Raw genomic sequence first — 24,326 nt, forward strand, 5'->3', positions numbered from 1 at the left:
ATTAATTTTATATAAATAATGTGCTTTTAAAATAGTTTTTAATTTTTGTATAATTACTAAATAACACTATTTGCAAAAAAATCCAGATAATTACAGACAACTGATTATGTTATCCAGAAGATTTGACATACTTGGCATTGGCTGAAAGAGCCAATTCAAAGGGTGGAAGATGCTTTTAAAGAGTGGCTCGATGAAGCTCGAACATGCTGCATGCACGATTGATGGAGATGCTCTATCTTGGTATCTCTTGTGCATTGCACTCTCCTTGTTCATTCGTCTGCGTAAAATATGAAATTATAATCTATTTTTTCAACCGTTTTATTGCATCAGATTATGTAATCATTTAGAGTTACCAAACATACAGTGTGATCAATTTAGAGTATCTCTAAAAATTTTTATTAATTTTATTCTTTAAAAATTTATTTACTTATTTATGTAGTAAATAATAAAAAAATATGTTATTTTCTAAAAAAAATTTTAAATAAAAATAAATTAATATTATTTTAATCAAATAAATATTTTTTTTAAAAAAAATAAATAGTAATCAAAACACTTCTCTCTCTTCAATAAAAAATAATAAAATATAAATTAAAAAGAAAAAAAAGGAAATCTACAAAATTAAAGAGAGAGAATTATTATTTAAAAAATTTTAATTAAAATATTTTTTTACATTTTATATACTGATGTGCCTTTTTAAATTAGTAATTAAATATTATTTAAAATTTTTTTTTGGAGATGCTCTTAGGTAACAATGATTATTTCAAAATCTATGCCAAAATAAATTATTATTGAGGAATTTTAATACAAATTTCGAACAGGAATTTGGATTTGGTGTCGAATTTTTATAATTTCAAAAAAAAAAACTCATAATTTTTTTTTTAATTCTGTGAAATTGGTCCAGTCAAAGCCATACGAGGCAACGCCATGTAGGGAGGCACGTAGACAATCTGCTGATGCATGGGGTGCCATCTGTTATTCATTCAGCACAACCTCTGCATGCAGCCGACTGGGAAATCTTATTACCAGTACTCCCTTTACCGTTTTTACCCTTAACCATTTCCCAAAAGATAATTTGTTATAGGATTTTCTGAAGGATAAAAGCGTAATCAGACCAACCGAATACCAACTTTGACGCCTCTATTCATATATGGCATGAAGCCAAAGGTAGAACCTGAAGAAGCCGAAGAAGAAGAAGAAGAAGATGGCAGCAACACAAAGCCCAGCTCTAACATGCGCCATCGGAGTAACCCTCTTGACCTACGCACTCACACTCTCTTCAGCTCTAGTTCCACAAAACCCGACCATACGCCAAGTCACAGACAATCCCGGTCATCTGCTTCTGGGATCTGCCACAGAGAACAACTTCAAGATTTTCATGCAGAAGTACGAGAAAAGCTATGCTACTAGAGAGGACTACGTGCACCGGCTGGGGATTTTCGCCAAGAATATGATCAGGGCCGCTGAGCACCAGCTGCTCGATCCGACGGCTGTGCATGGGGTCACCCCTTTCTCTGATTTGTCCGAGGAGGAGTTTGAGAGTATGTACACTGGGATGAAAGGTGGGCCCCCTGAGATGGACGGTGGAGGTTTGGAGAGTAGTAGTGTAAAGATGATGGAGATTGATGGATTGCCTGAGAATTTTGATTGGAGAGACAAAGGTGCTGTCACTGAGGTCAAGATGCAGGTATTATACATTTGATCATTGGACAATTTTGTTTATTTTTTTATTTTTTTCTCTCGCATGAAGTGATTTTATTTATGGGACTTGTTTTTATTATCCAATGACATGAGTATGATACGGTGATTATTTGGCCCAGGCATAGTCGAGTGTTTATTAAGTGATCGAGTCCTTTTCAAGTAGTTTTATTTGACTGGCCATGAAAATTCAAATTCCAACTCAAACTTATGATGAAGATATAAGGATAAAAAATTATTTTGGTCCCACACCCTTTTAAGAAGAATTATAAAAGAAATATGATGATTATTTTTCAATATCATGTTTGTATTTTGGTGTATTTTAATTTTTTATTAGTATTGATAAATGATCAATTTCATTATTTGTAAAAAAATACTTAGTCTTTGGGATTCGAACATTAGCATCGATCCTATGCCTAAGTAATCATTCTGAGTCAAGAGTTTAACAAAAGCCTAAGCTAGTAACTTGATTGGTCATAGTGGAAATTCGATTTTAGCATTCAAAGTCTGAGATTGAAACAGTATCTGTACTAATACCGGTGGCTGGGCAATGGGCATATGTTTTTCGATTTATTATTATTTGCTCATAATTTTTTCGGCTACTTAACTACACTCAAATGGACTATATATATATATATGCAGGGAGCATGTGGGTCATGCTGGGCTTTTAGCACTACAGGAGCTGTTGAAGGAGCCAACTTCATTGCGACTGGGAATCTTCTGAGTCTTAGCGAGCAGCAGCTTGTAGATTGTGATCACTCGGTTAGCTTGCTCCCATGAAATTTTCTCAAAATAATATATATTGTGCTTTTGGTTTGGTTACTATGTATAAAATTGGAGGAAATGTTACATGTTTAGAATTGTTTCAATGCGTAGTGTGATATAAAGGAGAAGGGTACTTGTGACAATGGTTGTTCTGGAGGCCTCATGACAAATGCATACAAATATTTGATCGCGGCTGGAGGGCTAGAAGAGGAGAGTTCATATCCTTATATTGGGAAGCGTGGCAAATGCCAATTCGATTCAGAGAAAATAGCCGTTCGAGTTGCAAATTTTACCAATATTCCTGTCGATGAGAACCAAATTGCTGCACATTTAGTCCACCACGGTCCTCTGGCTAGTGAGTTTTGCTTGTCTCTGTTATTTCTTTCATTTATGAAATCCATTGGATTATCTCCAAAGCTTTGCACTCAAATCTGCTAGAGTAGAAGCAACTATAGTTAATACAGTTAAAAATAAAATGAATCAATTTGAACAGATTGCCACCTGTTTAAATAGTCAAAATTTGAATATCCTATCTAAATGATTAAATGAAAACTAGAAGGACCCTCTCATTGATCCAAGATTTTAGTATCAGCAATGGAGTGGATTGATCTCAAATATAAATAATGTATGGAATACTATCATAACTCTGTTCAGTCATAAAGAGCTCTGATATTTAGGTTACTGAAAAAAAAAAAAAAAAAAAAAAAAAAAAAACTGACTTATGCAACAATGCGCAGTTGGGTTGAACGCTATATTCATGCAAACATACATTGGGGGAGTCTCATGCCCCCTAATCTGCGGCAAGAAATGGCTCAACCACGGCGTTCTGCTTGTCGGGTATGGTGCCAAGGGCTTCTCAATTCTTAGGCTTGGAAACCAGCCGTTTTGGATCATCAAGAATTCGTGGGGCAAGCAATGGGGAGACCATGGGTACTACCGGCTCTGCCGAGGGCGTGGCATGTGTGGAATGAACACCATGGTTTCTGCAGTGGTCACTCAAGCCTCCTCCTAAACTTGAAGTCCCTCTTATTAAGTTGGAATATCTACAGAAAGCAATATAGACAGCTCATGTTAAATGGTAGCTAGTTTCCCTTTTGTTCTTGTTCGTGATCTTCTAATTATTGAAGCTTTTCCGGTTTCATAATTCCCTTTTCTCAAGTAAGTTCTGGATTAGAGTTGAAAATGCTTTTCAGACCTGCTCTTCTACATACTATTGTGTCTTCCAGAAAGTATTTTGCGTATATTTTATCTTTAATTTCTGTTGCATTGCGTTGCTAAAGACAATTGATTTTGGAATTATCAACCGTCTCGCAGATCTTAGTAAATAACTACAATCGTTTTTATATATTTTATATGGGTAATTATTCACCGATCATTTTTTTTAGATTTTTTTTAAAAATATAATTTTTTTTTTCTGATTTTCACTTGAACTTACAAAATGTATCGTTTTTCTACTATCGTCTAAACAATAAATTTTTCTACTGTCGTCTAAATTCTGTACATTTTTCTACTGTTGTCTAAACTTTGTAAAAGAAGTTAACAGGATATTAATAAAATGATTATTTTATTTTTTAAAATTATTATTTCACCTTAATTAAATAAAAAATAAATTATTTTAATTTTAATTTTTTTTACAATTTACACATTAAAAAATAAGTTTAAAAAATTTGAAAATAAGTTAAATAAAAAATTTGAAATATTTTTTTTTCTACTGTGTTTAAATGAGGATGATTTTTACTATGTAGGTGAAATAATAATTTTATCCTTATAATATTAATAAGGCTATAATAAAATGTAAATAGAAGTGAAAAAGTATAAAAAACTGTAATTTTTAATAAAAATTAATTAAAAAATAAAATATGTATATTTTAAAAAAATTAAAAAGAATAAGTAGTTAATTTTTTTATTTTATAATGTATACGATGATATCGTCTATTCTTGCCACCCACCTAAGCTAACTGGCGTGGTGAGAGAGGGCCGGCACACCGACGAACCAATCAGAAAAAAAGTAAAAAAGAAAAAGATTAAATTCATTGCTTGCTCGACAAGCAATGAAGAGATTTTTACTTGGCCTTAAAGTCCTGCCAAAAGAAGGATCTTTTGTTGCAATATTTGGGATTTTTTTCAGCACCATTCTTACGAATGATTTATTATTAATAATTTTTTTTTTAAATTTAAAAGGCTTGGATGAAGTTACAATCACTATCACACGACTTATTAAAATATTAAAATTCATGATTTTTTTGCTGCTGGAATAAAGTACGGTCACGATTTATTATAAAATTCGGGGATGGTTTTGGAATATGTAGTAATTAATATGTTACTGTTTCAACATTAATCCGTATTTTAATTAAAAAATGAATGATAAAATGTTGACTAGCAGACAGTGACCCTGCCCAAGTCAAGGAGATTAGTTTAATGTAATTCTCAAGGTGGTGGGGGGCGGCGGCGGCATTGTCTTAGTTTTAACGGTTAAGAAAGGGCGTTGTCTCCCAACACAAGCACACCACAGTTGAAAATGACACGAACCATTTTGATTTGATGAGACTTTGAGTGTGTGTCAATTTTTTCATTATAACGTAATCTTCATTTTCACCCGATTTGATATCGTGATTCGTGCCTTCGACCTACCCGCTATTTACAACTACAAAAAAATAAAAAATTTATTGGAATTTCTTAGATCGATTTTATATTTACAATCTCCTTAGTTTATTTAGATTAAAGTTTAATGTTTCATGTCGATAAACTAATTTATCCTTAGTTAGATTAAAATTTAATTTTTTATTTAATGTTTCATATCGACTATGAGAGATTTTTTAAATTAATTTATAAGTTATGGTTCTCTTAACTAACCAAATATATTTTGGATCGTAAAATTTAACAAAATCATGATAAGTTGTGCATCCACACAGACAAGAATTTTGTGTTCAAAACGGACAATATTTACTTATATCTAGTAGATTTGAACAATTTATTTTGCCATAACAAAAATCCTATAACATTTAAAATAGATAATTTCATATATGGCCTTTTGTTTTGGATTACTGCAATTGCATTTGCGGGGTAAATTCTGTTGGTACAAAATATTTTGTTCCCTTTGTTTTCTCATAAATGTTTTTTTGCCCCCCATTTTTATCATTGTCTATGAAGTTTCATAGCTTTTTGGACTGAACGATTGGTGATTAGACATGTCTCTGCTCTTTGTTCTTACATGAAACTTCCTCTTTTCGGATAAGATTGTGCCACATTAGAGCATTCAAATGAAGTAATGATGCCCCCCAATTAATTTCTCCTTCTAAATGAGAGCGAAATAGTAAATCTCATATTTGAATATAAAAAAAACATGTCAATTTTATTAAAATTAAACAAATAAGTGATCGGTTGAACATTGATTAGAGGATTTTTTTTGGGTAGATTTTTTTACTTTACAAAATTATCTTTCAAAAAAAATATTTAACATGTAAAAATTTTACTAATATTATAATTAATGATCTCTATACAATGATAACATAATTTAGGAGTCTACCGAACATACCTTAGAACTCTGCACTCGTTAAAATGACTAAAAAGTGACACACACACACACACACACACACACACACACATATATGTATATATATCAGCCTAAGGTTTTCAAGGTTTTGGCTTAGACAAAGTGCATCTATAACACTTCTACATCTGCGGTGTTAATTTAGCTAATGTAATTTTAAATAATTAAAAAAATCTTTTTAATTTTAGCTTTACTTTATTTTTTCATTTTTTTTTTTGAAGTCTTGCCTCTTAATCGAATAGAATAAATTGTTAAAAGTAAAATAAGAAAAAATTGATAATACTGATTTTTTTTTTCAAAGCCACGCGAAGTATGGTTCTACTACCTAAAGATAACATAATTTAGGAGTCTGTTGAACATATTTTAAGACTCTGCACTCGTTAAAATGATGAGTTCTACTTTTTTTTTTCCTCAAAATAAAATGCTCTAGTAAATCTTTTGTTAGAAAAATAAATAAATGTTCCTTTCAAAAAACAAAGGTTAATCTTTCTTTCAAAAATATATGATGATGAATAATAGTAAATGACGGGGATGATGATCCATTAATTGCGAGGATAAATTGTCAACTAAATGAACGGAATATTCTCCGCGAAGCATGTGAAAGAAAAAATATATAAATAAATAAACTACGTGGAAGAAAACATACGACGTGTCGATTTCCCAGTAGATAAGGAGTGCGAAATTAGTGTATAATGGCTGGTAGGTGACCGGTCTCCTACCAAATAAACCGCCAAAGAATCGTGATACGAGTTATTCAATTCTTTATAACTCCAAGTTACCGGGGTACGACACATTGGGGAAATTTTCGGATGCATCACGATATTTCCAAGAGATCGCCTTACATGATCCCTTGCATGGCCGGTCCGAGAATCTTCTTGTAAGAAGTTTCAGCTGAATTTTTGTTTTTTTTTTTACAAGTGCTGTTTTTAGCCAAATTCTCTTTTTATTATTTATCATTGTAGGAAATATCCATTATTCCCTAAAAAGTGTCACATATTATAAGTAATTTTATGTATGAACTATGCTCATATTATGTCATCTTCAAAATATACAAATTCAAAAAAAGAGTATCAACTAGTACGTTTTGTCGATGTTATCCAACTATCTAAGTCGAAATTAATGATTTTTGTGCAAATTTATTAATATCAATTCTCAAGCCAAAAAATATTGATCGTAAAATACTTTTCTAAAAAGAAATTGGCATAGAGTAAAAAAAAAATTCCTTTTAAAGCATTTGAAATTATGATAAATTTTTTAATTATAATAAAGTTAGTACAAAATCAGGGACATTTTATATTTCTATTTATTAATAGAATTTTTATAAAAGCAACTTTATAAAATATTTGAATATACTGCAACCAAATTCATATAGGTTTCAATATATTAAAAACTGTATTTTTTATTTATTAGTATATTGAAATTTGTGTTCTTTTATTCGTTAGTAATATTCTCATTTTGTTAATAAGAATGTCCTCACTTGAGAATACAATCCTCACTTGAGAATACAAACACACATATATATAAAATTATAGCCTAATGATAACCCAATTATCTTCCCTTTAGGCAAGCAAAGTTTAAATTTTAGATCTCTTGTGTCCACTAAAGAGATTCTACTAACTAAACTAGTTGGCAACTACAATATAACCATTTTTTTGAATCATTTTGTTTAGTAAATTGTGTATAACAATTCTATAAGTGTAGTATTTACTCTCTCTAAAATGACAAGGTTGGTAGCTGTTTGCACTAATATTTTATGATAGTTTCATAGAGTGTGAATAATTAAGATTATATTTGAAGAATAATGATCATGTGGATGAAATACTTAAAATATAATGATGTTCTTAATTAGTGCTGTCGAGTTAATTATATATATATATATATAACAGAAAATAAATTTAATGTAGGATAATTAGAAAGTCCTTCTAGACTTGAAGTTCAGCCCAATTATACAGTGATGTTAAATTAATCACCTAATACTTAGTATGACATATGCTCGATATATCATAGTTGAAGTATAGTCTAAAAATATATTCTCCAAAAAATCAAGAAAATTAATCCCACCATACAAACTAGTAAAAATACTCAAATCCGGTTGAGAATGTATCTATTAGACTCCTATTAAAACAATAAAGTGATTTGTAACAATATAATTTAAAATAATTAGGGAGCATTAATCCTAAGCTCATATATAGAAATTATTTAAATCTTGCAAAATTTCCCACCTCTACCTTTATTGTCTTGATCAGACCATCACGTCAAATTCTCACCAAGTTTAGAACATCTCCAAATGCATATATCTCTTTCTCATCTCACCCATAGATTGCAAAGAATAAAAACGAGAAATTGAAAAAATCAAAGCGAGTTGAGAGGGAAAGCCAACGCACATGACTGGTGACACAAAACAGCAGATTTAAAAAAAAAGATCCAGTGAGGGAGTCCAGACCCCAGTTAATATTTCTTTTATTTTTCTTTATTGTTATTTTTGTTTCTGTTCACTCTTTTGACGGAATCTCCAATCCAAAACTTGTAACACAACACCAACTCAGAAAAATGCCCATCTGGTTTTTTTTTTATAATCTGTTTCCAAGAATTTTAATCTATTCTCAAGGTTAAAATAAAAAAGAAAAAATTGAAGCAAAAAAAAACAGAGCAAAAAGCAAAGCAGAGGAAAAACAGAGCGGAAGCAGAGTGTGATTAGTTGATGGGGTTAATGTATGAGGATGTGGTGGTGATAAGTCAAGCAGAGAAGCCAGGTGATTGTACTGTGATCACCGTGAACTGTCCTGATAAGACTGGCTTGGGCTGTGATCTTTGCAGAATTATTTTGCTTTTTGGGCTTAGCATTTCCAGAGGAGGTAACCAAAGTTTCTTCGTTGGCTTTGGATTTGTTTCTGTTTTGCTTTCTAATATTTATGTGAATTGTGGAGGTTTTTCGAGTTTGTTTTGAAATTGTAATAATGGGATCTGAAGTCTGGAGAAACAGCTAGTGGGATATTATTGGTTTTGAATTCTTGTTCATGTTTTTGTTAAATTTTGAAATTGTTAGTTCAGGGCTCCAGTTGACCTTCACTCTTGAGGCTTGTTGTTATGTTGAAGATGGGTGCTTTTAATGCCTTTTTTTTTTTATGTTCTTGTTGAATTTAGGGTTCCATGAAATGAGTCGATTTGATTTGATATTGAAATACAGGACATTGGCATTAGTCATTTTCTTTAAAATTATTATGCTTGAGATTTCAGGATTTAAGATTACTAATAAATAACAGTTCGAAGTCATTTTAAATTTTAAATTTGTGAATTTATTTAGCAACTGTTTTGTGTTGGTTTCCTTTGCTGCAGATTTATCAAAGGATGGTAAATGGTGCTACTTAGTCTTTTGGGTAGTGGGGAAACCGACCACAAGGTGGAGTTTGTTGAAGAACAGGCTTTTGGAAGTTTGTCCTTCATATTTTTCGACTTCCCGAATCTACTCTTACCGGCTTGAAAACCAGCAGCAGCCAAAGCCACCGGATGTGTTTCTTTTGAAATTCTGGTGTTTTCAAGACAGAAAAGGACTCTTGCATGGTACTCCTTTTTTTTTGCCCCTCATATCACTTTTAGTTTTCCTCAGAAAATGTTTTCAAGTATATTTGTCACTCCTTCCTTTACTGGATTTTTCATATTTTTGCATACATGTGATCGAAGTGGTATTCATGGAACAGATCAGATATATCTTTCAGTTATTTTGATTTTTTGCTTTTTCACACCTTGTAGATGTAACTGAGGTTCTTTGTGAGCTTGAGCTTACAATAAAGAGAGTAAAAGTATCCACTACCCCAGATGGGAGAGTAATGGACCTCTTTTTTATCACCGATACCAGGTTTGATATTCTTGAAACTTTTTCCTTTAGTGCTAGACTTTCAGCTTCTTTGTTTGTTCTGTTTTCATTTTTTTTTTAACTCTTTAAAGTCCTTTTGATTGCTCAGAATACAAAAGAAAAAGTAAAGAGAATTTAGATTTGTAATTGGCAAAATTTTTATGTCTCTCAAGTGCTAATTGAGTTTTCAAATTCTCTTCAGCCTTCTCTTGTTGTAACCAAAGAGAAGAATAATGAGATTAATGTTATTGACTTGTAAAAAATGTCTATGCTGTACATGTGAGTTAGGTTAATCCATGTAAGAGGTGCAGACATAATAATGTTGAATGGAATCAGTTTTCCCCAGTCCTGGCATCTATTTTGAATAAAACAAAATGATAGCAAATGGTTATGCATCTAATTTCCCTCTAACCTACCATTTTATCTTTTTGCTGCTGATTCAGATTGTGGATCTATCAGTCTCCTCAAATAGGCACAAAAAAACCAAAAAAAAAAAAAAGGGAGTGGGTGATACTGTGTTTTCATAATATTTTTTTCTGTAAAGGTCAATGAAGTGGATGAAGCACTGCACACAGGCTACTATTAAATCAATGTGTTGAGGTTTGCCGATTGCAGTCTTCATAGATTTGCAAATGCTTCAGATTTTGTTAAACTAACGATTTTAAACTTGTAACTTGGTGTTAGTTCAAGGAGAAATGGCTTCAAGTCACCATGTTGAGAATCATTGCGTTAAACTGATGAACAAGTTGCATGTAGTCCAATGTCATAAAAAGTTTCAGTTAGTTACGAATTCAAGTGATGCTGGTATTGACTGTTTATCTTGATTTGTAAAGAAAAATAGTGATGGTGTAGCGGTTACTTTTCCATTAGAGAGATATCATTGCACCCAGAAATATGGTTTAATCAACGCTATTCCTTGTTCCCTCTGGAAAAGTTATTGTAGCTGGTGACTTTGCGTTGTATGTATGAACGATTGCAGTCATTTCTTTATTTTTCTTTAGGGAGCTACTTCATACAAGAAAAAGGCGGGAGGAAACAATTCATCATTTGGAAGCTGTATTAGGGAAAACCTTGATAAGTTGTGAGATTGAATTACCTGGCCCAGAAATCACTGCTTGCTGCCATGGATCCTCATTTCTTCCGTCTGCAATTACAGACGAGATGTTCAGTTTGGAGCTGCCTGCCGAACAACCAAATGGATTTCTTGCTTCTGCCCCTGTATCCATTGCGGTGGACAATTCATTTAGCCCTTCTCACACACTCATTCAAATCCTCGGTCAGGACCACAAGGGTCTCATTTATGATATGATGAGAACTCTCAAGGATTACAATACCCAGGTAGTTCTTTAAGTCATTTACTTTTGTATAGACACAGATTCATTGCCTTCGAGAGCAGTTCTTAAACTGATCCTGGAAATAATTTGTGTTTCATTACAGGTCTCTTATGGACGTTTTTTTGCAAAACCGAGAGGTAACTGTGAGGTGGACTTGTTCATAATGCAAGCAGATGGGAAGAAGATAGTTGATCCAAGCAAACAAGATGCATTGTGCTCTCGTCTGAGAATGGAACTTCTGCGACCCCTTAGGGTAGCTGTTGTGAACAGGGGCCCTGATGCTGAGCTGCTTGTTGCCAATCCCGTCGAGTTATCTGGCAGGGGCCGGCCTCTTGTTTTTTATGATATCACGCTGGCTCTCAAGATTCTCAGCATATCCATCTTTTCGGTACTACCTCTAATTCATTTTCTACCTTCGTAAAATTGAATCTCTTTCGAAGTAATCCAACAAGTGATGCTATCTTATTGTGTATCTTATTGTGTTCTGATTATCTCAGGTAGAAATAGGGCGATACATGATCCACGACCGGGAGTGGGAGGTATATAGAATCTTACTCGACGAAGCAGATGGCAATCTTGAGCCAAGGAACAAAATCGAAGACCTTGTAAGAAAAATACTAATGGGTTGGGAATAGAATCTGTTAAGCTACTATCTCAGTTAACGATTATTAAAAATCTTCACTATCGTTGTACAGCTCATCTTCTTACTTCTGTAGCCATTTTAATCTCTTACCATAGTCTACAGTTAGTCCTACTAACTCACAATACTACAATGTAAATGTTGAAATGCTATTATGAGAAATGATACGTTAGTTCTTTGTTCAATTTCCCTCTCTTTGTTTGACATTTAAGCAAACGCTTCAGAGCTCTGCACTGAATTTTATCGGCCCGATTTGTTTGACCCAGATTTTCATTGACAAATTAGCTGGGTTTTTTGGCTTTCAAAAATTAAATAATAATTTAAAATATAAAAAAAATCTGACATATAATCAAATATCAATATACAGCCAAAAAATTAATTGGGTAGAAAATTTAAATGCAAAAAGAAAAGTCTTTCCAAAGAGTTCCTAAAAATGAAGCCAACACAGCACAACTCCAACACTTCTTCTTGACTGTTTGTAATGTTGCATGTGTGGTCCGATGCCCCACGTGGGCCGATGGCCTTTTGCTTCCACGGTTGTTAAACGTTTGTTGGGACCCACTTCACCATCTTCCCTCCAATCCCATCGGAGATACCTTCGAATCTTCCTCTCCAGTCATATCCTCTTCCTGTTTTCAATTTACAAAAACAGGGAAACACCCTGAAAGCAGAATCACAGAAAACAGAAAAATAGTAATAAATAGTTTAGACCATAGACTAGCCTCCTTCCCTGTATATATTTTTATCTCCAAAATATTCCTAAAAATATTCCTCGGCTTTGTCTTTGCTTCTTCTTCATTTTCTGTACAAAAAAATAGAAAAGCAGAAACTTTTTTTTTTTTCTCTCTCTCTCTCTGTTTTTTTTTTTTGAAAATGAGAACTTTGAATTCGCGGTTTATGCTTATAGACATAAACAGTTCATGGCATTCTGCAAACCAGGCACCAATCTCAACTCTAAAGTACATCCAGAACACCAATTTCATCACCTCATTCTCTTCGTCATTTCGTCGAACACGTCGCGCGCGCAAGACGCTCGTCTCTCAGAAACCAACGCCGCCGTCGATTCATCCGCCGACTGTTAGGCGGCCGAGCGATTGGGCACCGCCTAGAAATGGGTCGGTCTCGGATTCTCCGAACTCGGCCTCAACTTCGAGGTCTGGGGCGGATATTGAGCTGGAGTTGTTTTTGAAATTGTTGCCATCGAGGATGAGGAGAGAGTTGTGTATGCATAGAGAGCTTGGTGACTTGATTGAGGTGGTTATGGACTTGGGAAGAAAGCCTCTTGCAAGGTTTCCTTCTGGGGATTGGGTGATTTCAGAGCAAATTGTGAAGCATGAAGATTTAAAGCATGCGGTATCTAAGGTGTAATAAATACACGTTTAATTTTACTCTCTTGAGTTTTTAATATGATGGATCATATTATATACATAGAATTATTTCTTTGGATTATGTTCCAATAGAAACTATTTTTGTATAATATTACCATTGTTAAGTGGCTTCTCTTGTTTGAAAGTGACTGCTGTATTTTAAAATTATCTTGTATTATTATGACTTATGTATCAATAAGATCTTACATACTGTTTGATGTATTTATATTTTAAATTATTGGAGATTGCCAATCTTGATTTTCTTGTGTTTCCACATGCTGATTATTGGTAGATGTACTTACATTGTTATATCCTGCTGTAAATAATGGTTTGAAATCTGCATGCTTGGTTTTTGAATTATGAAATTTGTGTGTAGGTAGAGGTTTGTTGAATTTTTTTATGTGAATTTAATTTATCTTTTTAGGTTGGTGACTTTTCGGATGATAACCGTTCGGGTATTGATAGATCTTTACATCGTATAAGTGCTATTCGAAACCGTAAAATGCAAGTTATTGGTCTCACTTGTCGGGTGGGTCGAGCCGTAGCTGGAAGTGCTGAGATTATATGTGACTTGGTTGAAGGGGGAGGTTCCATCTTGGTCATAGGTCCTCCTGGAGTTGGTAAGACAACTTTAATCAGGTATAGAAGATTTTCATGTCAGTACTCAAAAGATGGCTTTTTTCATCATATATAAGCTCTTGCTAAGGAACTGTCCATTATATATAAGCTACTGATTCTGCATGACTATGTTCTATATTTATCTGTCTATTTATATCTTCTTTTTCTTAAGACCTATGAAAATTCCTTGTTTGCTTTTCTATGCTATGTTTGATTTTATTCTTAAATTTCAGAAGGCGTATCCATTGTAACTTGATCAAGTTTTGGAATGGGAAGAAAAGAAGAAATGAGAATGAATTGATGTTAACTTAAGTACTCTATAATTCACATGTTTCATATCACACTGTTTATAAACCTGAAGAGTCTTTGTTTGAGCAGAGAAATAGCAAGAATGTTGGCTGATGACCACATGAAGCGTGTAGTCATTGTAGACACATCAAATGAGATTGGAGGTGATGGAGATGTCCCTCATTCGGGAATAGGTCGTGCTAGAAGGATGCAAGTTCCTAATGTTAACATGCAACATAGTGTGAGTGTTAAACTAAATTCTCCCCCTTTAATTGTTGCTATCATGTGTCCGCATGGAATGAACAATGGAGATTCTTTCCAAATGATTTTTCATTGTTAATATTCTTTTATTTCATTTCTTTGCAGGTTATGATCGAAGCAGTCGAAAATCATATGCCTGAGACCATCATAATCGATGAAATTGGAACAGAGCTTGAAGCTTTAGCTGCCAGTACTATTGCTCAACGTGGAGTTCAGTTAGTTGGAACAGCTCATGGAATGACTATAGATAACATAGTTAAAAATCCTTCTCTGCAGATCCTTGTTGGGGGCATAGAGGTGCAATTGCATAGCTTCTTTGTCCTTCACATTATATTTTGTCTTCATGAATGCCAATGCTGCAAATAAAAGTTATTCTACATGTTAGTTGTGTGTTTTGGGATATTTTTCTTTTCAGTTCATTTTCTTTGTTCTCTAATATATGCCTTGCCCTGTCCAACTCAACCCAACTTTGGTGTATGTACGATTTGAATGCAAAATCTCTTTTAGCACCCTAATTGGCCTTACTAGTTGACTAATTAGTACCCACTTCAATTGAATTTGGTCAGGGCAATCGGTGTTCTATTTAAAAAAGGAATTCGTAATGTTAACATTTTGATTGATTTAAACTGGTTCTTCTTGAAATAGAGTGTAACTCTTGGTGACGAGGAAGCAAAGAAAAGGAAAGTGCAGAAGACAATTCTTGAAAGGAAAGGGCCTCCTACTTTTACATGTGCGGTTGAGATGATATCTAGGACTGAATGTCATGTTCATCACAGATTAGATGCAACAGTAGATGCTATACTATCAGGTATTGATTGACCTTTTTCTTTATAAACCTGTCTTCCTCAATTATTACTATTATTATTTTGGAGGGGAAGGGGGAAGTGTTTCTATTCACTTACCCAAGATTGCAGTTTTGAGGCAAATATTTGTCTAAGATAGAGGCACTTCTGTGTGATAGGAAAATTGCCACTGTTTGAAGTCCGCCAAATGGATGCTGAACATCATGAACCTCTGAAGGTTACTCCAATACTCGGAGGGAGCCATCCAGAAGAATCTGAATTGACTATAAATGAAGACAAAAGTGCTGAAATGGAGTCTGATGAGGACAGTGAAGATGAAGATTATGCTTCAAATCAGTTCAAGAACCGTAGCATCAAGAGATCTGTGAGAAAGCCAAGCCCACCAGTTTGTGTCTATACGTACAGGGTAAACTGTCGTAAACTACTTTATTCCATATATGTTCTACATTAGTTTACATATTACAGTAGTCAAGGTTACTTCTGGGCATTGGAGTTTTATGTGTTTGGGTTGACTAGGCTTGAACGAAATGTGAGAATAATAACGTTTCTGTTATATTATGTGGTTTAGATCCTTGAAGCTGATCTGTTACAAGTAGCAAAGGTAATGGGGCTTGAGGATGAAATAGATGTAACTGATGATATTGGAACAGCAGATGCCATTCTTGCATCCAGTTCTGAAATGAAGCAGAACCCTTGGATCCGTGGAGTTGCTAAATTCCACCAGTTGCCGGTATTTGTTATCAAGGTATCTTCATATTTTTTTTTTCTTTTTTCCTTTTCATCCATGGATTAATCATATTCGGAGAAATGATATTCTTACTATTGCAAAATTTTATGTGGCTATAAGCCAGAGATTATAATGTGGCCCCCTGAATTAGTTTTGAAACATAAAAGCTTTCAGCAACAATAGTATGGCAATGGTGTTAGTAAAAAGAAGTGTTTATCATTATAATGTCCTCTTTCTGATATCGCAGTCAAATACAATGGCACAAATGGTCAAGGCTGTTCGCATGATTCTTGGAATGGAATCATTTGGCACTATATCAAAACTGCCAAACAAAAGCACCTCTGACATTGAAATTGAAGATGATGCACCGAAAAGAAAACCCACCCTAGAAGAGATCGATGCCTTGGAGGTATTTCGATAGATGTTCTTCTCTGTACTTTTAACAATTGGTAGTCAAAATATAAAAACCAGCATCCATGTTGGCTGCCATCTGAAGGCTTACCAGTTAAACTGACATTCTGCTCCACACAGATATCTTTGTATTTACTTATTTCTTCTTTTCCGGGCAGGAGGTTCGCCTTGCAATTGAGTATATCGTAATTCCTGGCGGAGAGGCGGTGGAACTTCTCCCTAGACGCTCAGAAATAGTTGCTCGGCAACTTGAGCTCGTGGAAAGCTATCAATTGGCGGCTGAAAATTCAGGTACTGAGCTGAACCCCAGGTTGCAGATTCTTCCACTGAGATTAAACAAAAACAAAAAGTCGTTTTCAAACTCTTCGAAATCCAGTTCAACTTCACCGAAAGAAACACTCGGAAAATCACTAACTAGCAGCGATGCAGGCACCAGCTTTACCCGTCTACCCTTCCTGCCTGAATAGTTTGATCATATCTCAAAAGTGTAACTAACGTGTCTTCAATCTTTGGTTGATACGTGTACCGATTCTGTGTACAGTGTGTAGTTAATATATTATCTTGCGATGCAAGCGAAATTACAATGAATAACAACTCGTTGCCATTGCTTCATCATTACAAGGAGCGCAAACTTCTTTGACCGTGATACTCATTCTCTAGAACCTGAGCGACCGGAGACATGAATGAGAGAAATGTTGTCTTCGTACATTGTTTCCTTAAAAGACATCCACCAAACTTGAAACCAATACAGAGCCATGTATCCCAATCAGATATGCAAAAGAAATCTAGCTAATGCATTGGAGAATATTTTAATAAAAAATAAGAGTAATTGCCACTTCTCATGATATGATTGGAAGAAATGAAGTAAAAATATTATTACTACAGTTTTTTAAATTTGCTTCCCATCATTTTTTTATTCAAATTTCGAAGGTTAAAAAGGTAAATTAATATTGATGGTTTAATTTCGTTGTGATGATACAAAATATTTTTGAAAACGATGAGGCCCAACAAACGGGCCCATAAATCTAACCATTTTAGTGCATTGAGAGGTGGTACCCAAAATGACCGAGCATTAAAAATGCCTTTCATGAGGTACAACCATACGCAGCAGCAATAACCCATCATCATACCTAACCCAGTACGTTCCCGAACACGTCTAATTAAACAGCTCTAGGGTTTCGCAAAGTGAATACACGACAGAAAATATCAACAGCGAATAATAGGTAAAGCGAAAAAAAAATAAAAATTCCTCAAACGACTTTTCTGTGGAAACAAATAGCGCTAATCCGTCGTCGTTTACGTGCAGTGATTGTTTGCAATGGCTGGAAAAGACGAGAACAGGATATTCGTCGGAGGGCTGTCCTGGAACGTCACTGAGCGACAGCTCGAAAACGCGTTTGATCGTTTTGGAAAAATAATCGAGTGCCAGGTACCACTTTATCGTTGTTCATAGTTTTTATTTATTTATTTATTTATTTTTTACTTATGCGCCCTTTTTTTCCCCGCTGTATTATTGTGCTCTGTTTGGATTTTGAGAAACTCGAGCGGGAACGGAGTATTTTTTTTTTTTTTTGGAGAAAGCGGAATGTAAATGAATGACTTGTTCTCTTTTTACTCACAAAATTTATGAATTTTTGTAGAAGAAAAAAGGTGTAATCTCTTCACGAATATTGAGAAAAAAAATTATTGATAATGATATGTAGTGAAGAACTGAATCGATTTTAATAAATTATGATTTATTACACAGGCTTTTTGAACTGATTAGTTCATTGTCAAAAGATAGAACCACTGGATTTGCGTGTTAGAGTCCTTTTGAGAATCACAACTTGTTCTTAATGCATTAGATTTACAACGTGATGTCATTGAATCTTAGTTTTGATTTTTATCATTTGGCTTGGACCTCAAATAGTTTGGTATTGACATCTAGTTGAGTTTGAGTATTAACATCACTGAAAATTATGTTGCTTCGTCGGTGTCTTCTTTTCTTTCAGGTCACGTGTTGATCGATCAAACAATTCTACGGTGGTCTTTTTTATTGTCATCTTTACATGTTTCTGGCAGCTTGCCTGCACGCATGAAAAAGTACAAAAGAATTTGAGAAAATGTTTCATTATTTATTTGAAAATTGAAGCATAGTTGATTTCAAATTAATTTATAATCTATGTTGAGGTAAAGGTCCCACAGCTTGTAATTCATGATAAGCAACGTTTGTACAGGCTATGTATTTTGATCGCATTTGTTATCATTCTCAATTCTTCATCTTCACTATATTAATTATTCTGCTTATTTTGTTGTTTTGCCTGGAATGCTCGATATGATCTTTTGACATGCTGTAGATGGGGTTTTTAGAGGTCCTTTTGGTCAGAATCTTCTTGCTGAAGCTCAGTGTTATTTATGTGATTAGATTAAGATGGATGGTTATTTTTAGTTTTTCCAGCCAGCTAGCATTGACGTGAATGGACGGTCTTTTGTCTATATGGATTATTATGGTTCACAAAAGGCAGTCAAATTCAGATACCTGGATTTGGAACATTTAATATCTGCAGAAAGAGTTCTTTTATCCATGGAATGTAAGTTGATTGAGAACCATGAAGATTCCTGCTCAGAGGCTTGGAATGGATGTAATTTAGTAAAGTGATCAACCAATGGTCAAGTCATGTGAGGTAGCGACTCTGAGATGCTTGTGTCAGAAAAGTTTCTGTTTTTCACAGCTTTCATCCACCTGGTTTCTGTAGCTTGGTAAACTGAAGGTTCTAGAGTGCTTAGTCCTCAATGACCGATCACTCCACTAGTTAGCTGAAGGATAGAGTTCAATTAAGCCTGATGAAAGAAAAATTGCATGTTTTTCCATGTGGCTTTCGGACTAGCGTTGTAGCTGGAAGGAAAAAGGCCATTCTGCAAGTTCTGTGAGTTGTTTGATATAAATTTTTAAGCTGGACAGAGTGTGTTAGTGGGTGTTGATTTCTTCTTATGTCGCTCAGAGAACCAGAGGATTATCTGGTGCAGTCGAAAGAGTCATGTGATGTGTATGCTTTCAACAAGGGCTGCCACATTGCGATGTTATGTTGATTTACTTGTTTTCACTCTAGATTATCAGATTTATCTTGTGCCTGATGCGTTATTTTGTAGTCTTCGTGCATGCATATGAACCTTGATTTTTACACTATTCTGATAGCATTACATCCAAGAAGCCTGAGGCTTGATTCCAGTTTGGATTCATCAAACACAAAGACGAATTCTATACAATGCAGAGATGGTCATCTGCTTTTGAGGGAACAGCATTCTTTCGTTCGTTTGGTGTGGCAGACTCGTGAAATTCTGATATTCCAGCTTTTCAGCCTTATTTTTGGAGCTCTTTGAACTTCTTTTATTCCTGCTACAGCATTTAGTCTATGTTTGATTGGACTAAATGGATCAGAACAGTTTTCTGTTTTCCAGAGCATGGTTATGGTTCTGCGCCATTCCATAATTTTTAAGCTTCTAATCAAATGACAGTAGTTCAGTAGTTTAAGAAGACTTGTCATTCTGCCAACTCTTTTTACTTTACAGTCAGTGAAGGGAAATTATTTAATTTATTCAGCTGCAAAGTTTAATCTATTGAATCTGGAGTTTGGGTGCTTATAGTTGCTGGCTGCTGTAATTCTCTCATCTTCCTCTTATCATCTGAGAAGATTCAATTCAAGGACAGTGATGCATATTTAATCACCTGATATGAAAGCACTCTATAGGCTACGTTTTCAGAGGTTGTAGGTTCATCCCCAAGTCCAGTATATCTTTGCTAGAAGTTGTCTTAACTTTTTTATCTCAGCTTTTGCGATGGACGTGTGGGCAAAGATGTCATTTACGGACTGCTTATCTGAAGGTTTTTTTGATACCCTGCTGACTAGGATGATGAATTAATAATGTACAAGGAATGAGAACCAAGAAGAATTTGGGAATAACCTGCACAGTGAAGAAATTGTGTGATGATCGGTGGTTGTTTCTATTGATATTAGTTCTTCTGGACAGAGATCGGTTTTTGAAAAATATGTTTTTTTCATGGTGACGTCTTACTGCCTGTTTTTCACTTGTTTGGATTAAGGAATGGCAGTTGTTGTCACTGCAAGATGGAAATCACCCCAGTATTCAAAACATGACAGTTTGTGGTTCGTTTAATTACCTATTGGTGGGAACCCAACCATTTTTTAGAAACTAGCACTGACGTCTGGTTCAAAAGGCTGATATATCTGACTGTATGATCGGCTATTATCAGTTGTTCTCTTGAATAGGATTCTATAGAACGGGTATCTGGGATTTTGTCAGATGACAGATATACAATTTTGAAGATTCTTCTTCTTTGTTTAAGAATCCTTTTCAATAACAAAAAATGCAGCAATGCCTCACACATAATAACGATTTGAAAGTAAGTCTTTTTTCCCCCCTTTCCCCCCGGGATAGGAAAGTAAGTCTTTATTTGCTTGATACATTCTGATTATGTAAGACTTTACTACCTTATCATCTTGATGTGTAATCTCTGGAACCAACTATTTCCTCATTTTTGAAAGTTATTTCAATGCTATTCTGCTCCTTGTTAATATCTGTCATTTCAATGCTATTCTGCTCCTTGTTAATACCTGAATGCTATGCCTGAATCGCTATACCTGAATCCTATTATATACATGTTACGATTCCCAATATGCTTTGAGGTAAGTAGTCATTAATCATCAAACTGCGACTTTTTATGTTTTGTCAAACAATCTGGTTTACTGCATGGCTATGGCTTTTTAACCTCTTTTTTTTGTTAAATAACTAGTCATTGTCATCTGATTTACAAACTGTCATTAGCTTCCGCGGCTGGTTTTATAATGTTACATACTTTTGAGATTCTTTGTTACAAATCACTATTTAGCTATTGTGGAGCAAGTTTCAAAATGTTTCTGGGTTATTCTTATCATTTATTTTGGAAATGTCATCCTACTTATCTCATCTTTACAGTGGTGGCAATTTCTTAGTGTCCTATTTTGCTATGGTTTGGGGTCATCCATGGTCGTCCTGTTTCTTTGAATCAACTTCTCTTGTGTGTTTGTGTAGATCATGTTGGAAAGAGATTCAGGCCGTCCACGTGGGTTCGGATTTATTACATATGCAGACCGTCGGGCGATGGATGATGCTATCAGAGAAATGCATGGGCGCGAGTTTGGTGATAGGGTCATCTCTGTGAATAAGGCCCAGCCAAAAATGGGAGGTGAGGTTTCAGATCATGGCTACAGGGGAGGAGGCTACTCATCTGGTGGCAGGGGAAGCTATGGTGCTGATAGGCCTGGAGGGCAAGATGACTGTTTCAAGTGTGGTCGCCCTGGACATTGGGCCCGAGATTGTCCTTCAGCTGTAGGTGGCCGAGGTGGGGCTGGAGGTTCATTTTCATCACGCTCCAGATTTGGAGGGGTTGGTGTCCGTGGTGACTACCTTGGAGGAGGTCGTGACCGATACATTGATGATCGCTATGATGGAGGACGCTATGGAGATAGGGATCGCTATGATAGCAAGGATAGCAAATATGGGAGCCGCGATCGCTATGTTAGTGACAGGTATGTAATTTTATATGATGAACTTTGCTCAATACGATTGTAATGTTTAAGCCACCTATAGATCTACCTACGCTTACCAGTCTATCATTATTCTCTTTTACTTGTGCTGTCAATTGGGAAACACTATTGTTTAATTTTTTTTTTGATAAATAGGACTTAGCTTAAGTAAAATGGCTGTTGGGTTGATGAGAAGGAAAGAACCTCCATTGATTAAATGTTATCTGTATGAATAATTTAAACTAGTTGGCAAGTTGGTTGTTATTTCAAAAAATATGGTGCAACTCTCATTTTGGTACACGCTACAAGAGAGTTAAATGTAGTATACCAAAACGCAAGGGTATTTTTCCTGTCTCTTTTAAATCTTTTGCAGCCATCTTTTCATATACAGCTTGACAGTAGTTAATCCTTTCATTTACATCTAATTTTTATGAACAACAATACAGGTACCCACCTGCTGGAGATCGCCTTGCAGGTGATAGGTATGGTGGTTCAGATCGTTACCCTGTGAATGGTTATGGCAAAGAGAGGGGCTACGAGAGAGATGTTGGTGCTCGGGCAGGCAGTGATAGGTATGCAAGTGGAGGACCGGCACGGGATGATGGAAGAGGATATAGGAGCAGAGCTGCTCCTTACGATCGCCCTAGCAGGGGGGACCGTCCTTCCTTTGACCGTTACTGAGTTACATGTATTTCTGTGAAAGTTTTAGGTATGAACACTATGCTAGGCACTGGTTTTTGAATCTTGGTTTGTAGGATGATGCATAAGCAATGATTTTATAATTCGAAGTTGATTTAGTTTTCATTTGTTTGTTTTTTATTTTTCTCACTTAAAAACCCAGTAAGTGCATACTGCAAGATTTGAGAAAACTTTTGTGTTTGCTCAGAAATGTTAAGAAGTTTTTTTGGAAATATATTTGATACTTTCTGGAGAGACGGATAAAATCGATATTTCGAAAGTATTTCGTGTAATGTAAACATGTCACGAACAAGTAACAAATGATTTTAGTACTAGAAAAGGACCTATATACTCTTATTTTAGAACCTCTGTGGACAAATGTGCGGGCTTATCAAAGTTTTTAAAACATGGATCAAAATGCAAAAATTTCAAAAGCGAAAAAAGGACCAATCAATCTAGTAAAACCTGTTAATTGATTTGTTTAAAGTCTTCAAACTAGCCATGTGGGTATGGTGGTAACAGCCTTCGTTATGGAGTTGCTTTTTCATGTCTCTCAACGACTAAATTTTAGAAAAATAAATGGAAATCCAACTTGAAATCCATTCTCCAATTTTGCCTTCAGCTAGATCATGCATATTTTAAGAACTCTTGAACTTCCGTTTGCTTAGTTCGTTTACTAATATTTTTAGTTGGGTGAAACTGGTCAGTGCCAAATATAGACGCGCTTCTAAAAGTGTAATATCACGTCAGAGCAGAGAAAATAAACAGAGAGATTGTCCGAATTAGCAGCTTAAAATTTGCCATGCACACTTGGGAATGAATTGTATTAAAATCCCTTGTCATTTGAACTTAGAACTTGAGCAAAATTTACATGGAAAATTGAAGGTTAATAAATAAAAGTAAAAAAAAAAAAAATATTAACAAAATATTTGCACAAATTCTTTAAAGGCTCCAGCTACCTTGAAATGGTGATAAGTAATCCCCTTATTTTGTCTTTTAGAAAAGCTATCATTGGATTGAAACTCTTGTGATCTAACATCTAAAATATAATAGGTTAGGTAAAAGAGGTTAAGTACTACCGGCGTTTTTGGTGGCAATACTTTTTATTCTCCGATTTAGCAACGTCCATAAAAAAAAAAAATTAAATTTTGTTAAGGTGTAATAGAAAAAAATCTGATAGGTAGCCAATTAAAATGAAAAATTAGCCTTAACTTTAGTAACGAAACAAACATGCTCTGCATCTCCAACATTATATTCTTTTAAGGGCACTGAAACAAGAAAATTATCCTTTAATGGTGTGTTTATTTGAGGGTTTATAAAATGAGAATAAAGGAATGAGAATGAAACCTATATTTATTTGGCAAAATATAATTTGGGAATGAAAATAAAATGTTTGGGTCCCATACAATTTGAGAATAAGGAATGTGAATCTCATTCCCAACCCCCCATGGGAATTACCTTTATTCAAATCACAATTAAATTTATTATTTTAAATATCATTATTATTATTATTATTAAATTTTATGAACTTTATTATTTTAGTTATTATTAATTATTGTTATTATTATAATTATTATTAACATTTATTATTATAATAATAATAATAGTTAATAGTTATTAATTTTATTTTTTAATTACTATCATTTTCATAATAATATTTATACATGTATCTAGTTAATGAAAATTACATTATTTAATACTATGGGTATTTTGGTAAATTGATTCTTATTCTCATTACTCATTCTTATTTATTTTGCTAAGTGAACACATCA

General features: G+C 34.4%; 4 protein-coding genes across 5 annotated transcripts; all 4 read left to right on the forward strand.

The window, feature by feature from the left end:
- Nucleotides 1-1,150: 1,150 nt before the first annotated feature.
- LOC102609994 (probable cysteine protease RD19D) lies at nt 1,151-3,668 on the forward strand. Its single transcript, XM_006485592.3, has 4 exons — nt 1,151-1,684; nt 2,338-2,457; nt 2,572-2,815; nt 3,198-3,668. The coding sequence occupies exons 1-4, from the start codon at nt 1,202-1,204 to the stop codon at nt 3,470-3,472; spliced, it is 1,122 nt and encodes a 373-aa protein (XP_006485655.1). The 5' UTR covers nt 1,151-1,201; the 3' UTR covers nt 3,473-3,668.
- A 4,730-nt stretch (nt 3,669-8,398) lies between these two features.
- On the forward strand, nt 8,399-12,022 carry LOC102614654 (hypothetical protein). The gene is made up of 6 exons (XM_006485517.4): nt 8,399-8,865; nt 9,347-9,571; nt 9,761-9,866; nt 10,865-11,201; nt 11,301-11,585; nt 11,695-12,022. Exons 1-6 carry the CDS (start codon nt 8,712-8,714, stop codon nt 11,830-11,832), a joined length of 1,245 nt encoding a protein of 414 aa, XP_006485580.1. The 5' UTR covers nt 8,399-8,711; the 3' UTR covers nt 11,833-12,022.
- A 496-nt stretch (nt 12,023-12,518) lies between these two features.
- LOC102614364 (protein SEEDLING PLASTID DEVELOPMENT 1) lies at nt 12,519-16,927 on the forward strand. The gene is made up of 9 exons (XM_006485516.4): nt 12,519-13,199; nt 13,629-13,843; nt 14,201-14,351; nt 14,477-14,668; nt 15,017-15,179; nt 15,333-15,580; nt 15,743-15,919; nt 16,149-16,310; nt 16,471-16,927. Exons 1-9 carry the CDS (start codon nt 12,711-12,713, stop codon nt 16,777-16,779), a joined length of 2,106 nt encoding a protein of 701 aa, XP_006485579.1. The 5' UTR covers nt 12,519-12,710; the 3' UTR covers nt 16,780-16,927.
- Nucleotides 16,928-17,367: 440 nt separating this feature from the next.
- On the forward strand, nt 17,368-22,680 carry LOC102613878 (glycine-rich RNA-binding protein RZ1C). 2 transcript variants are annotated; one of them, XM_006485514.4, is made up of 4 exons: nt 17,368-17,535; nt 17,619-17,741; nt 21,383-21,879; nt 22,323-22,680. In XM_006485514.4, exons 2-4 carry the CDS (start codon nt 17,631-17,633, stop codon nt 22,555-22,557), a joined length of 843 nt encoding a protein of 280 aa, XP_006485577.1. In that variant the 5' UTR covers nt 17,368-17,535; nt 17,619-17,630; the 3' UTR covers nt 22,558-22,680. The 2 variants fall into 2 exon arrangements, with proteins under 2 accessions (XP_006485577.1, XP_052296071.1); XM_052440111.1 differs by lacking the exon at nt 17,368-17,535 and adding an exon at nt 18,649-20,714 and having other exon boundaries at nt 17,615-17,741.
- The last annotated feature ends 1,646 nt before the right edge of the window (nt 22,681-24,326 follow it).

The sequence above is a fragment of the Citrus sinensis genome, chromosome 4 (assembly GCF_022201045.2).
Source record: "Citrus sinensis cultivar Valencia sweet orange chromosome 4, DVS_A1.0, whole genome shotgun sequence".
NCBI lineage: Eukaryota > Viridiplantae > Streptophyta > Magnoliopsida > Sapindales > Rutaceae > Citrus > Citrus sinensis.

Excerpts from the sequence above, each read along its gene's own strand:
- LOC102609994 (XM_006485592.3), top strand. The coding sequence starts at position 1,202 with ATGGCAGCAACACAAAGCCCAGCTCTAACATGCGCCATCGGAGTAACC. Across the intron at positions 1,685-2,337 it reads TCACTGAGGTCAAGATGCAG|GGAGCATGTGGGTCATGCTG; the intron begins GTATTATACATT and ends ATATATATGCAG. Across the intron at positions 2,816-3,197 it reads CCACCACGGTCCTCTGGCTA|TTGGGTTGAACGCTATATTC; the intron begins GTGAGTTTTGCT and ends AACAATGCGCAG.
- LOC102614654 (XM_006485517.4), top strand. The coding sequence starts at position 8,712 with ATGGGGTTAATGTATGAGGATGTGGTGGTGATAAGTCAAGCAGAGAAG. Across the intron at positions 9,572-9,760 it reads CAGAAAAGGACTCTTGCATG|ATGTAACTGAGGTTCTTTGT; the intron begins GTACTCCTTTTT and ends CACACCTTGTAG. Across the intron at positions 11,586-11,694 it reads TCAGCATATCCATCTTTTCG|GTAGAAATAGGGCGATACAT; the intron begins GTACTACCTCTA and ends TGATTATCTCAG.
- LOC102614364 (XM_006485516.4), top strand. The coding sequence starts at position 12,711 with ATGAGAACTTTGAATTCGCGGTTTATGCTTATAGACATAAACAGTTCA. Across the intron at positions 15,581-15,742 it reads TTTGTGTCTATACGTACAGG|ATCCTTGAAGCTGATCTGTT; the intron begins GTAAACTGTCGT and ends TATGTGGTTTAG. Across the intron at positions 15,920-16,148 it reads TGCCGGTATTTGTTATCAAG|TCAAATACAATGGCACAAAT; the intron begins GTATCTTCATAT and ends CTGATATCGCAG.
- LOC102613878 (XM_006485514.4), top strand. The coding sequence starts at position 17,631 with ATGGCTGGAAAAGACGAGAACAGGATATTCGTCGGAGGGCTGTCCTGG. Across the intron at positions 17,742-21,382 it reads GAAAAATAATCGAGTGCCAG|ATCATGTTGGAAAGAGATTC; the intron begins GTACCACTTTAT and ends GTGTTTGTGTAG. Across the intron at positions 21,880-22,322 it reads GATCGCTATGTTAGTGACAG|GTACCCACCTGCTGGAGATC; the intron begins GTATGTAATTTT and ends ACAACAATACAG.